General features: G+C 35.8%; 1 protein-coding gene across 2 annotated transcripts in view; it reads left to right on the plus strand.

The window, feature by feature from the left end:
- The window catches only part of ARHGAP42 (Rho GTPase activating protein 42), a 148,108-nt gene that overhangs the window by 122,677 nt on the left and 11,883 nt on the right, over positions 1-13,548 (plus strand). For both annotated transcript variants that reach the window (XM_039563766.1, XM_039563770.1), the window contains 7 exons: positions 437-521; positions 1,706-1,764; positions 2,532-2,637; positions 6,906-7,065; positions 8,886-9,030; positions 11,056-11,436; positions 12,482-12,638. In XM_039563766.1, coding sequence (XP_039419700.1) covers positions 437-521; positions 1,706-1,764; positions 2,532-2,637; positions 6,906-7,065; positions 8,886-9,030; positions 11,056-11,436; positions 12,482-12,638 — 1,093 coding nt within the window. The remainder of the gene's footprint in view (positions 1-436; positions 522-1,705; positions 1,765-2,531; positions 2,638-6,905; positions 7,066-8,885; positions 9,031-11,055; positions 11,437-12,481; positions 12,639-13,548) is intronic.

A 13,548-nucleotide genomic window follows, 5' to 3' on the forward strand; every position in this document is an offset into this window, starting at 1 on the left:
TTTAAAGTTCTATTTATTGATATGTATTTGGCTTGTTCCAGAAGTTCTCCAAAGCTTAGTTCCGTAACACATCATGGCTCAGCTTAATAGACACTCATTCCAGTCTTCCACTTTTCTTGCTAATTGAGCTCTCTGATGCCTGTGTTTGCATGTCTAAGACAAATGCATTAGTAATTCTCTGTGGATTTGGGCTTACTTAACCCTTTGATACAGTGCATATAGTTAATGTTTACAGTTACTAACCATGAGCACTGAATTTATTTTTATTAGTACTTTGGCAGAGATGAAAAAATTTAAATTGATCAGATTGGTGATTAGTCTAGCTAATAAATAATCAGTTGAGCTAAATGGCTGATCTAGTAGCTTTTGTTTTGCTACTTTTCTGGTTAATGTGTTAGTCAAACTGTAACAAAATCCTAATTCAAATTTCTACCAGCCCCTAAATCTCCTCCTGATATGGATATTGATATGGAGCTTTGGGACAATAAAACAATAACAAGTGGACTAAAAAACTACCTCAGGTAAGTATGATCCCACACAGTCTCAGTATTCCTTTTCTGGCCCAATAATCTTTGGCTTGTTAATATCATATTACATTTCTTGTATCCATTGCTATGGTAATAATTGAGTATTTTATTATCCTGCTTAATATTCCCATGATTATGTATAATAATACATACCTTCTACCTTTTTAAGCTAATCCTGCCTTATATAGTTCTAAATTCAATTAATTGCATGTTTGTATTTAAATTTTTTGTGTTAACCACAAAGCATGTTGTGCTCAGTCTTTTGTTTGCAAATCCATTAAGTTGTATGCCATAAGATTTCATGACATTATGGTTGAATAAAAGTCCCAGCAAAAGCATGGGTTTTTATCTTATGCTCTTAATATCTTCACAAATAAAACATCCCTCCTGTCATTTTTGCTGATAAGAGACGGAATATTCAGAAGTTATGGTACTTCTGAGATAACACTTTCGGATTGCAATATATAATGTTCAAAAGAGACATAATAAAAAGCGTCCAGCCCAGATGGTGGGTGTTCTGTGCCTTCTAAAAATCTGGATTTCCTAAACAATTCACTAACAAAGAGCAGCATCAGAAATCCCTATTAACCTGGAAAACATGCCTAGAGTTTATAGCAGAATGCTCATGTACATTTCATTGAAAAGACTGGCTTTGATTGAAGAAATTTATAATGTATCTTCAGAAGCACAAGTCATTGTAGCTACTGTGTGTGTGAAATTAGGACATGAGCTAGCAAGCAGTAGCTGTTTGTGTCTGTAAGGCAACTCACAGTCTGCCTTTCAGAGAATGACTCTTTTAAGATCTCTCAGATCAGAATTTCAGTCCCAAATTTCATTGTATTTTTGACTTTCTTGGGCAAAAGGTTGCTTCTGCAGCCCACTATACCATGTCTGCAGCTGAATTTATTCCTGTCCTACAATATGTAAGACAGGAAACATTAAGGCTCTGTGCTGAAGTAACATTTTCCTTATTAACTTACATGGTGACACCAGATTAAACTGATTTTCAGACTGTGTACATGACTGAGTTGTATGCTACTTGTTATCAGTCATCACTGAATTGGATTTCCTAGGACCAGTAGAATATTGTGCAGATGTTGAGGGCTGTCATAATCACACTCATAAAACTTAGATTTTGATTCTGTTTTAAATATCCTTTTTGGTTTTTTTACACCCAGATGTCTTTCAGAACCACTGATGACTTTCAAGCTGCACAAAGATTTCATTGTTGCTGTTAGTAAGTAAAAAGTAAAATGATAAATACACTTTCATGAAAGTAATATTGTTTCTCACCTCTAATCTCCTCAGTCACTATCTTTACTTTTCTCCTTGCTCTAATATGCAGCGGTACAGCCCTCAAAACAGAGAAGTCACACTAGATGAAGCTATTCAGTGGTTTGTTTTCATCTTTTTAGTGTTTCTGTGTGACTGCCTTCTGCATGAAGTTTTGAACCCTCATTTAGATGTTTGCTTGTTTTATATAGGCTGATAATTCTTTTGTAACATTCATCCCTCTCATCCAGGGACCTTTATTTTCCTAGCTTGCCTTGAGAAATCAGAAAGGGCAAAAATGAGCTCCTTTCACAAATGGAGTAATTGGATACAAAGGTAGCAGAGATTGTTTTTCTAATGACTTCAGTTTCGAATTTGAATGTATTTCTCTGTTTTCTCTTGTCTTGATAAGAATAAAAGACACTAAATAATTTTAGCTATTTTAATCTATATTTCTTAGATTAAATCTTAGACTCCACTGAAGTGACACATCGGGTCAATATTGCCATTAATTTGTTGGCTCCAGTATTGATAGGAATTGCTTTAGGCGATACTTGAAATACCGATTTCACAGTCTAATAAATATAATCAAATTTTCCTGATGATTTGAAAGCTGATTTTGTTTGGCTTCTCTTAATGCATGTTTGTGTTCGCATACAGGCACTGATGCCATTAGTTGTCACTTCTTAGCACATGTTCTGATTTATCAACAATTTGTTTTCTGTTCAATAGAGTCAGATGATCAGAACTACAGAGTTGAGGCGGTGCATGCGCTTGTGCATAAATTACCAGAGAAGAACAGAGAGATGCTGGACATCCTTATTAAGCACTTGGTCAAGTAATTATTCTTTTATTTTTCTCTTTGATATCGTTGTAAGATATCATTTCTGTTTTAAATTTGTCAGTGTTGCTTAATCCATTCTCTGTGTTGAAACAACGACACTTGAAATTACATTTGATTTCTAAAATGCTGTTCAACTTAACTGGAATAATATTCTTTGTAGAAACAAAATAAAAACATCATAAAGTGTCACCAAGATGGCCAACTAGGTTTATAAAATAAACCTAGTCAATGTTTTCATTCATGTTCTTACTACAGGGATTTGTAACCAAATAAATTTAAGAAACATCTAAAACTGTGCCAAGATTGATGGAAAACGCTGGTTTGAATCTGTATCAAAGTTCCAGAGTGTTTCAGGAATGAGATAGATTAGAAATGAGACAGACTGAGATAGACAATATGATAATTCTTGTTCTTCATGTTTGATATTATTTTTCTCTCTAACAAGTCTGAAGTGTTGTATCACTCAAAAGCACTAATTTTAAGTATTATTATTTATATTTTTGTTATCTATATAGATATCCAACTTTTGAATCTCCCTTAATATTACCTTGATTTTTAATTGTTAGATGGAAAAGATTTGGCATTTCTTTAAATTGGTAACCTTTTGTCTTTACAGAATTACACTTGGCATGCGCTGCGAGATAAAAAAATACAAGTTTTTATTCTCTTATGTCTCTCTGTATCACTAGTTGTGATTACATACTGTTACTGCATTTTACTTCATCCTGTTTCTGCATTAAATGTTATTTGTATAAGTTTCTGTACGTCTTTGGTTAGTTTTCACTAGTATTTGCTGAATACTTTTTAATACGTATTATTCCTTCTGATTTAGGATGCTGTATACTTTTTAGTACATTTATCAGTCATCTGGGAATGTGAATAGTGAAACAGTAGTTGTTCAGATAATGCTCACGTGACTAAGACGTGGAAGACATGAGAGGACTCCTTGTGGTTTTCATTCAATTCACTATGTCCCAGGTGTTTTGCTTTTCTCATCACAGCTTGATAAGGCTGCAATAAGCTGTCTACAGTAGGGCCTAGTACAGTTTTGCTTCCTGTTATAGAAATGAGAACTTTGAAAATTTCTTTAGCCCGTTATGTCATTAGCACCTGGAGAACTAACATTATAGCAAGCTGCTGTAAATGCTTTCGTTGCAAAACCTGATTAGGCAGACCTTGCCTCTCGTTATCCTTGGGCTGACACAGAGAACCAGATGGAAAAAAGTTTCATAAGTTTTTTTACGCACGGAAGAGTTTAATTAACTAAAAAATACAATACCTACTCCCTTGTAACCCTCAGGCAAGTGAAAGCATTTAGTGAAGGATTAACAATTTTGTAAAAGCTGCTGGTCTGGAAGCCCCAATATTAGAGAGATAGAAGCATAGGAACTGACTTATTTGTCAGTGGAATTACTGTAAGGCAAGCATTACTTTCATGACCTCTTTTCCTGGCCTCCCTATTCTCAGTGTCATCTCAGATGCAATTCCAAAGAAAAGCATACCTGTAGTATTCCCTTCTTTAATTGTTCTCTTTAACTCTTGCTTTTCTCATCTTCGTTATGATTCTCATTTCATATAGATAAAATCTTAGTTTTACACTGAGTGCCTTCAGTACTTTTCTTTCCAACATTCAATTCACCCCTTCTAATTTCCATATAATTTGCCAGCTGTTGTTTATGCTAGCAATTCTAATGAGACTGAATTTAAAATTAGTCTTGAGTGTATTAGCCATCTTCCTCCCTCATCTTTTTCCTACCACTGTGTGGAGATTTTTCAAGGAACAAATAAATGGCAAGTAAAGTGCCTAATTTTATGAAAATAGGAAAACTTGGGGGGGAAAAAATCCAACCTCCTGTTTTCTTCATTCTTTTGTTGAAAATCCAATTTCAAAGTGCTTATTCCTTTCCCTGTATTTCTTTTAGCTATTCAGTTCCTTTATAAATGCTTTTGCAGAAAAGTGAAAATATTGTAGCTCTGGGTTATAAAATAAGGATAATATTATTTTTTCTTGGTTTAACTCATAGGGTCTTTACATCTTTTCCTAGCCTGTGTTCCTGTGTAAATTTAAATAGGATCTAGATGATGTGGGATGTAGATCATACTACAAACAAACAAACAAACAAAACTGGCAAATCCTGAAAAGCACCCTGCAGAGAGGTGATACTGCATGGATACATAGTCAGTAGCTAGGCAAACATGGCAAGTTTGGTGTTACTTTCACGAGGGTAACTCATTTTTTGGTTTTTAAACACACCTAGTCAAATTATGTCTCCTCTAAAGAATGAATCATTCTTTGGTATGATTTAACAACACAATACTTTTCTGTGGTAGGTAGTTGGGAGTCTGCAGTCTGGCAGTATCACAAATTTGCTGGTGATACATCAAAGAAAGAGATTTTGAGGAGAAAGCAGCAGCACCTCAGTGAATGCCCTACAGCTACCTGAAATGCATGATTACCTTAGCTTGTGTCTGTGCTGTAGCTCAGCACCAGTAGGAGTAGGTCAGGGGAAAGTGGCTATCAAAGTGATCCATTTACAGCCCTGGGTTCTTTCTCTTTTGCAAGAAATCAAGCCTTTGAAATGCTTTGTAGAAAGCCCTTTCTGGTTGCAGTGTTGTTAAATTCACCATTTCTTTTATTAACCAAGCTACCAAATTTGTAGCCAAGGAAACCTAAACACCAGACAAACACTACCTTCTCTCTTACGCTATAAGATTTTAATGTTTGTGTAACAGACCTCTACGGTTACCGTGCAGAGTAACATTGCAAAGGGAGAGGTTTTTTAAGTTTTTTCTAGCATATCTAGGGCTGAGTTATTCAACATTCCAGTTTCATTTAAATACCAGTGGACTTCCCAAAAGACCCTTACTCATCTAAGATAAACATAAGATCTGTTTCAGAGAAAGTTAAAATAAGCTAAAAATGTGTTTTAACAAAAGAGTCATTTTCATGATATGGCTTCCAAGTAATGATCTCTGCCAGTGTGTCTGTCTGAGGTAACATTTTGGAAAGTTTTGGGATAACTTATTGAAGTAGTATAAGAAACTTGTAAGAAGATTGGCATTTGTTTTCCTGCAGTTTATAATCATGCTGCCTCTTACACAAAACCCTTTCCTATACTTCTCCTGCTTCTTGATGTAAATGGGGTGCTAAAATCTTCCTGTCCCAAATATGATGGGAATGTTTTATAGATTTTACTATGTCTTAATTTTAAAAGGTGCAAGAGTTACTTTAATTGTGTAGGAAATGGCTAAAAATGCTCAGCTTGACCATGGTAGCAGATGGCAGTGAGACGGAAGAGGAAAATGTAAACCAGTGCCTAAGTCCCATTTGGTACAGACTCAATAAAATTAGGCATTAAGGTGATGTTAAAATCTTACTTTGTCATAATATTCATCAGACATGAGGCAATAGGACAGCTGTGACTGGGGAATCACTGGCAGTTGTTTCAAAGGATCTGTTTTGATACAGTTTTTATTTGGCAAATCTTAGTAGTAAGGAGAGGAAAGGGGTGTTGAGTATTACTGATTGAGATTTAACTATCTGATAAATTATTGGGAAAACCTAGTTTTTAAATTCTACTTTAAAAAAAAAAAACAGAAAAGGTAAAGTAAGTGATAACAGAATATACAGAAGTAAAAGGTTAATATATTTTAAAGCTAGATGTCATTATGATCATCTAATGTTATATATTGTACAGAAACAATAATTTCACTGAATCCATTGATCCTGTGTTTATTATTATTATTATTATTATTGACAAAGAGATCCTATTGAAAATTAAATGTTTTCAGTAACTAAGCTTCATTGCTTTACATGAAAACTAAGGTTTGTGGTTGACCTCTGTTACCACACAGCATTTTCAATCAATCCAGTCAAAAGTATTTAAGGTCCTGTGTAATCATTGGAGAGAGATAGGTGCTTGCCCTAAGACTTCTGAGCTTTAGGTGGTCTGAATCTCTCTGTGTAGAACTCCAAATACAGTTGCCTTTCCCTGTCACGTATATCAGGAACCAAAATACTACTCTAGGAAGACATACTCATTATCCATGAAGTTAATGCAGGATAAGAGCCTTAATGGAAATATAGTAGTTGTACTACATTGTATTTGAACTCTAGTGAAAGTGAAAGTTTTAAAAACTTATTTAAAAGGGAGGCATGAACTTGGGATCTTGTAAAAGTAGTAGTCTTAGCAAGTTTTTGCCTGTTAAAATTGTAGTTTAGCACAGCAATTAAATCGCATATTGTTTGTGTTCATTTAAAGGGTATCATTGCACAGTCAGCAAAATCTAATGACTGTATCCAACCTTGGTGTTATCTTTGGACCAACTCTGATGAGAGCACAAGAAGAAACCGTGGCTGCTATGATGAACATTAAGTTTCAGAATATCGTCGTTGAAATTCTGATAGAGCATTATGAAAAGGTAGAAAGAAATTATCTGTTTTGTTATGAAGTGGAACTGAGATCTCATTCTCATTACCATCATTAAGTTCTTAAGAATAAAGAGTCCAACATTTGTAGGTCATTAATAGAATTAATACCTTCTTCCCACTCCATGCTATGGGTCTGTATTCCTAGCAAGTCTTCTGTGGCTGTGCAAGGTACAGATCCAAGACATAATCTCCCATGCTTTGAAGGCATTGCTCTCAATCTTCAGCTGCTTTCTGAAGATTACTTCCTGAATCTAGAAACATAAAGAGAAGGTCATAACATCGCTCCTGGCTGCTCCAGCTCTTTCTTGCTACCATTGTATGAAGGTTCATTCTGGGTAAATGCACAGATTCTCCCCTGAGTGCATCAGGTCAGAGTGTTTTTGACGACTGCTGTCCTTAGGGACATGTCAGCTGCATAGTGGAGATTAGTCACCAGAAGAGTTGAGAAGGACTTGAGCAGGAAATCTTAAATACTTTCAGTCACCACCATTGCTGGTATCAACTTCACTGAAAGGCCTCCTCAGATTTTTTGTTTTAATTTTAAACTATTTGATTTCAGAATTCTGCCAAACAGTCAAGACCTCATTTACTTGATAGTCAAAAGCAATTTTATTCTGGACATCTTAGTTGAGCTATGCCATCTCCTCTGATGACTGACAAAACAAAGTGAAAAAGCTTTGAGTTTCTTTCATTACACATTACTGACCTAAGGGGCAGTTCCCAGTCAATACCAGGAACCCCTGCACTGGTTAATCAGTAAGTGCTGACCATACAGCTTGGTATCATCAGTTCTATTTCATAGGGACTCCTCAAAATGGCTATGATCCTGATAGCCTTCTTTGCTCTGATTACAAAACATATATATATATATTACATTTTTCCAACACTGAATTTCCCCTCCAGAAAATTAGAGCTCATTCAGCACAATGACTATGACTGCACAACAAAGTCACCCTTTCTCTATTTCTCTGTCTACAGACATATTTTTATATTGATCTGCTACTTGCTAGTGCTTAATACAGTTTTAATGTACTCCAAGAGCATCTCAAGATGCCCACCAAAGTATTTCCTACTGTGGAAGTACATTTGCTTTCTTCGACTTATATGAATGGCACAAAGGTGTCTTTTCATGGTTCACTGCATATTCTTTTGAGAATGCCCTATAGCTAGAGGGCCCAGAAATCCTTTCAGAGATGTCTTCTGGCATAGCATGGTAAAAAACTGAGTTTTTTCTGCAGCAATGAAGTGCAAAATTGACCAGTGGTGGCAGTGATGTAAAAGAAAAGAACAAGGAATTGCATTAAAATGTAAAGTTGTTCCTCATTAAACTTGACTTGTTTGGCCAAATAAAACTTTCTGAAATCCAAATTTGATTGTAATAAGTTATGACTGTGACATATTTCTGTGATATATAAAAACTTTCACTGGAACATAGACAAAAAAAAATCAACTTTTTCATAGTATTTTTAAAAAAATATATTACTTCTTAGAGAAGAGTCATTAGTAGGCACCTATTTTGTTTTACAATTTCAACTGTTAAGCCCTTCTTAACAAGAGATAGTAAATAAATCTATTTCAACAAATTAATATAGGTATTAAGTACAGCTCAGTATTGTGCTTCTTGAGTTGTAAAATGAGATCAAAGCAAAGCTTATATTCTGTGCCTTTACTCTTTTGCAATGTATGAGACAATTGTAGTGTTAATTTCAAGCACAGGGGTGAGGAAAACAAATTGATTAATAATGAAAGTGTAAGAGTACCTCTACTGTTTAATGTCATTTTTTCCCTTCTCTTTTTTTTAATCATGCAGATATTTCACACTGCACCAGACCCCAATATTCCTCTTCCCCAGCCTCAGTCCCGATCAAGTTCAAGAAGAACAAGAGCAATTTGTCTCTCCACAGGTTCTCGCAAACCCAAAGGAAGATACACACCATGTCTAGCAGATCCTGACAGTAAGTTTGTCATTGCATACTGGTTATCTTCCTTTCTATGTCATCTTTTAACTTTCCCTGAATAATACCCTGTAGGAACTGTATTCCAATGATCATAAGCATCAGCTTTTTAACCTCTATGAGTCACAGCAGCACTGTTGACTGACTGCATTCCTCACTTCTCAGATGAGGAAGGATGTTTGGTTATAGGCAAGTCTTGCATTGCATACAGTGTTCAACATCATTTAAAGTAGACTTTATATTCTAATCTAAATTTAGTCTACTTTGAAACTCAAAAGTTCATTATATGAAGTTCATCTCGTTTGCTTGCAAGATGATTAGTAAGGTTGGGAAACAGTAAATACAGTCTTTTCTCTCCTCCTATAAAAAATGTAATTCAGTCAAGGATAGAAGATCAAAACCATCACTTGGCTTTTTTCATATGCATGAAACTGTGGTCATTGCTTTAAAGTCAGCCACTGCTTATGCTGCCAAAACCACTGAAACTTTGTTAGGTTTTCTGGAATAGAAACAAGCTAATATTCCTGGGAGAAGCAATATACTTACCATATGGCTTACTGTTTAACAGCGGGGACTTATATGTATAATTAGTTGCTGCTTAGAATGCTTACTCATTTTTATTTAGATGTAATTAAAAAGTTTCACTTCATTCATTCTCATCCATTTGGGCCACCACTTTTTTACTTACTGACTGTACCAGTAAGGAGTATTGAAACTTTATAAAAGCTTAAGTTGTTAACAGTTCCACTACTGCAACAGACTTCGTAAATAACTTCTGTGTCCCTTGGTTCCTCAAAAATATTTACATGAGACTGGTTCAGTAAGTTAATCCACAGTTAAGGTGCATCTGTTCTTGAGGATCTGTAGTAGTTCTGAAGTCTGTAATGTTAAGAAATCTATCCTTAGTATATTCTTGCACAGGTGCTGCATTTTCCATAGGCCTATGTTACTTGTTCCCTGCCAGGGAGAGCTTAACAAAAGCTCCCTGCACATAGATTGCCAGTAGGAATGACATGGGATTCTGAGTAAGAAGTTACAGAGGAACAGTCAGTTACACTCACCAGAGGACAAACTGGTCAAGTTTCAGGTGTTTTTCACTGTGTAACTGCAATGAATGAATACCAGTATTAAGGTATAAAAAAGGGACATTTCTGTGTAAATATTTTGCAGACTGTATGCAAGCTTCTTCAGGCTTTGTCAGGGGAGGTTCAGGTTGGACATCAGGAAGAGTTTCTTCACTGAAAGGCTTGTCAAGCATTGGAACAGACCTACCAGGGAAGTGATGGAGTGGCCAACCCTGAAAGTATTTAAGAAATGACGTAGCACTTAGTGCTGTGGTTTAGTTGACATGGTGGTGTTTGGTCAAAGGTTAAATTTGATGATCTTGGAGGTCTTTTCCAGCCTAAATGATTGTATGACTTCTATGATGCTACATTTGGTGGCAGTATGATTGCCACTACATCTGATTCAACAGCTCTTCACTTGTGTTTCTATTAGCTGAAACGCAGCACTTGTGTAAAGTTCCGGTTAGTATCTCACTTGTGCCATGAAAGGCTGAGGTACAAGCAGAGGTACTCTTCTTGCCAAATGTCTCTTGGTGTGGTGGGAGACAGGTAAGAGGGAGCCAAGGCTTCTGGCAATAACATTTTCAGAGTACTAGATAGTTTTAAGTCATCATTTAAATGAAGCATGGACACAACTATATTGCAAGAAATAAAAGAAATCTTATATAGCATGAGAAAAGAGATACAGATTTCAAATGGTAGGGAATCATAGAAAATTACAGAAAATGCATCTGCCAGTCTTGAAATTTTCAAGGGACTAACGGTCTGTAAAAGGGCAAGATGAGTCTTCAAGTTGTAAATAAAAAAAGAGTGGTGTTCCTTCTGCAGGAAACCACAGATTGATGAATTTGATAACAAGTAAGGTACAAAAGAGCTAAAAGTGGCATGAAAGAAATGCACATGATTAGAAAATGCAGATTATCTTTTTCACACTCTCTCCTTTCCCCTGCCTCCTCCCCAGGTGACTCGTACAGCAGTAGCCCCGACAGCACTCCCATGGGCAGTATTGAATCTCTGTCTTCTCACTCCTCTGAGCAGAACAGCACCACCAAGTGCACGCCGTCACAGCCGAGGGAGAAATCGGGAGGGATTCCATGGATTGCCTCTCCCCCTTCTTCTAATGGCCAGAAAAGTTCAGGCCTGTGGACTACAAGTCCAGAATCCTCATCAAAGGAGGATGCAACCAAAACAGATGTGGAATCAGACTGCCAAAGTGTTGCTTCTGTCACTGGACCAGAAAATGCCTCTCCACCAACAGACCTGACTAAAAAGAGTTCCTACAGTCTTTCTGGGCTGAAAAGGTCGTCAGCATCTTCCCTTAGATCAATTCCATCAGCTGAAGGTAATTTCCAAGGTCTTCTATCACATCAGTGTTAACTAATGCATCAGAAAACAACAGCTGGGTCTGAAAGCTAATGATACTCATTAGTCTTGTTTGTTTGTTTGTTTTTAATTTTTGCGCTATGTTCTTTCAGTTTTCAAACTGCTGCTGACATATTTCCATTGCTTATAACTTGCACAGTTCTCAGTGTACAAGAAGTTTCTCAGAATTTAGATCACTCTCTATCCTCCTACAATTCATCTATAATTTATGATACAGAATAATACTATAGGATTAGAAATATTAGTAATAGAGATATTGTGCTTATATTTTGGGATTTCTGTATTAAGACAGCTTTTAAAGCATTATTAAGCATTGGTTGTTCTTTGGCATATGGAGAGAAGCAGATGCAGTTCTTGTATTGCAAAACATCCATGCAAACAAGGCAGCAGTCCACTGATAGGTCACCTGAAAGGACACATGTGGACACGGGTTATATTCATTAAAAGGACTTACTTCTTATGCAATACAGTCTGTACGTATATAGATTTGCTTTATCATTTTACAGTGGCAATTGTTTAAGGCAAATCATGGTCATTTAATTGTAAATATATTTTTTAACTGCATGAAGCTTCAGTGAATATCAAAATGTTAATTCTTACAAATTAATGTGGTCTGATTTCACACTGCTTTGATCAGCTGACTTCCTGAGAACCATTCCTATGTGAATTTTTTTCAATTTTATGCAAAGTGCTACTTTATAAATGCTTTTATTGTCACTTTTTAGTGATTGTACAATCTAGCCACGTAATTGCAATATAATTTTTTAGCCTTCTCAATTTCTACATCATTTCCTCATTCTTTCTGTTGGTTCTTTTCTCCTGTCTTTTTGTCTGAAAGACTGTTTCTTCTTGCTCTTAGTAAGTAGTTTCTCTACCTGTTTTGACTCCTAAAAAAAAAAAACCCTCAACAGCAACAGCACAACCTTTGCTTTGCACAGTTACACATGTTGTGAAATAACTTCAAATCAGCTTTAATGTTCTCTATAATTTGGTGTTCTCTTTAGGTAACAAAAGCTGCAGTGGATCTATACAGAGCTTATCTTCAACAGATACCAAAGATACACTAAAGGCTCCATCAAACCCTGATTTGCCTCCCAAAATGTGCAGGAGGTTAAGATTAGATACTGCATCAAGTAATGGCTATCAAAGACCAGGATCTGTGTAAGTCATTAGGGCCCTTTGGAGATTTGTGTTGTTACAGTATTGTCTGTTGTAAAGTGATTCCAGAGAAGTACATTAAGTAATTGAAAAAGCATGCGTGAGTGCTTGATTTTAATATTTCTGTATTTGTTAATTATTTGTCTAGTTTTGTTAAAACTGTAGACATATGAGATGGCACGAAGTCTGTAAGTAAGTTGAAAGACTACCACTGACTTTATTAGACTAGAGATAAGGTAGAAATGTTTCCTAGAAAAATGATTAGTAGTATTTTCTCTGGTTCTTCTGGAATTTAATGTTTCAAGGAGCAGAAATGCTATTTGCTGTACATGCTGTTATATCAGAAAGATCATCAGATTTTATTTCTGTAAGTCCAAAATTGGAGGAAGGAAAAAAAAACAAAATCAACCTTCTGCTCTGAAATGTCTTCAGTTGCTGCATGATAAATAGTTGATTTCTAAGGGTTGGGGTTTGGCTTGGTTTGGTTTGGTTTTGATTTTATTTCTTTAATGCTGAGAGGAAGATCATTCTAAGTAATAGAGGTTGTGATTTAGTCTATTGAGATTTAGGTTAATAATGTTTCTCAGTGCTTTCAGAAGACCTAAAAGTCAGAAGATCTTTCCTGATCTGACTTTGACTCAGAATAATCTCTGTCCCCATGAACAAGTGATTTCCAGATCTGCAGAGCATCAAGAAGTTCTTCAAATAATCCAGAATATCATTCAGCCTCTCCACTTTGTTATCTGGGAGGAATCACAGTAGTAATTTCACAGACTCCTGTGTCTTACTTAAACAGAGAATTCTGCACAGCTCAGAGTTCCATCATGATAGTGACAGACTTCCAGTGATAGCATTTCCAATATATCTATTGGCCATCCATGAATATAGTTTTGAACACAAGATGCTGAGGTTT

Source organism: Corvus cornix, chromosome 1 (genome assembly GCF_000738735.6).
Source record: "Corvus cornix cornix isolate S_Up_H32 chromosome 1, ASM73873v5, whole genome shotgun sequence".
NCBI lineage: Eukaryota > Metazoa > Chordata > Aves > Passeriformes > Corvidae > Corvus > Corvus cornix.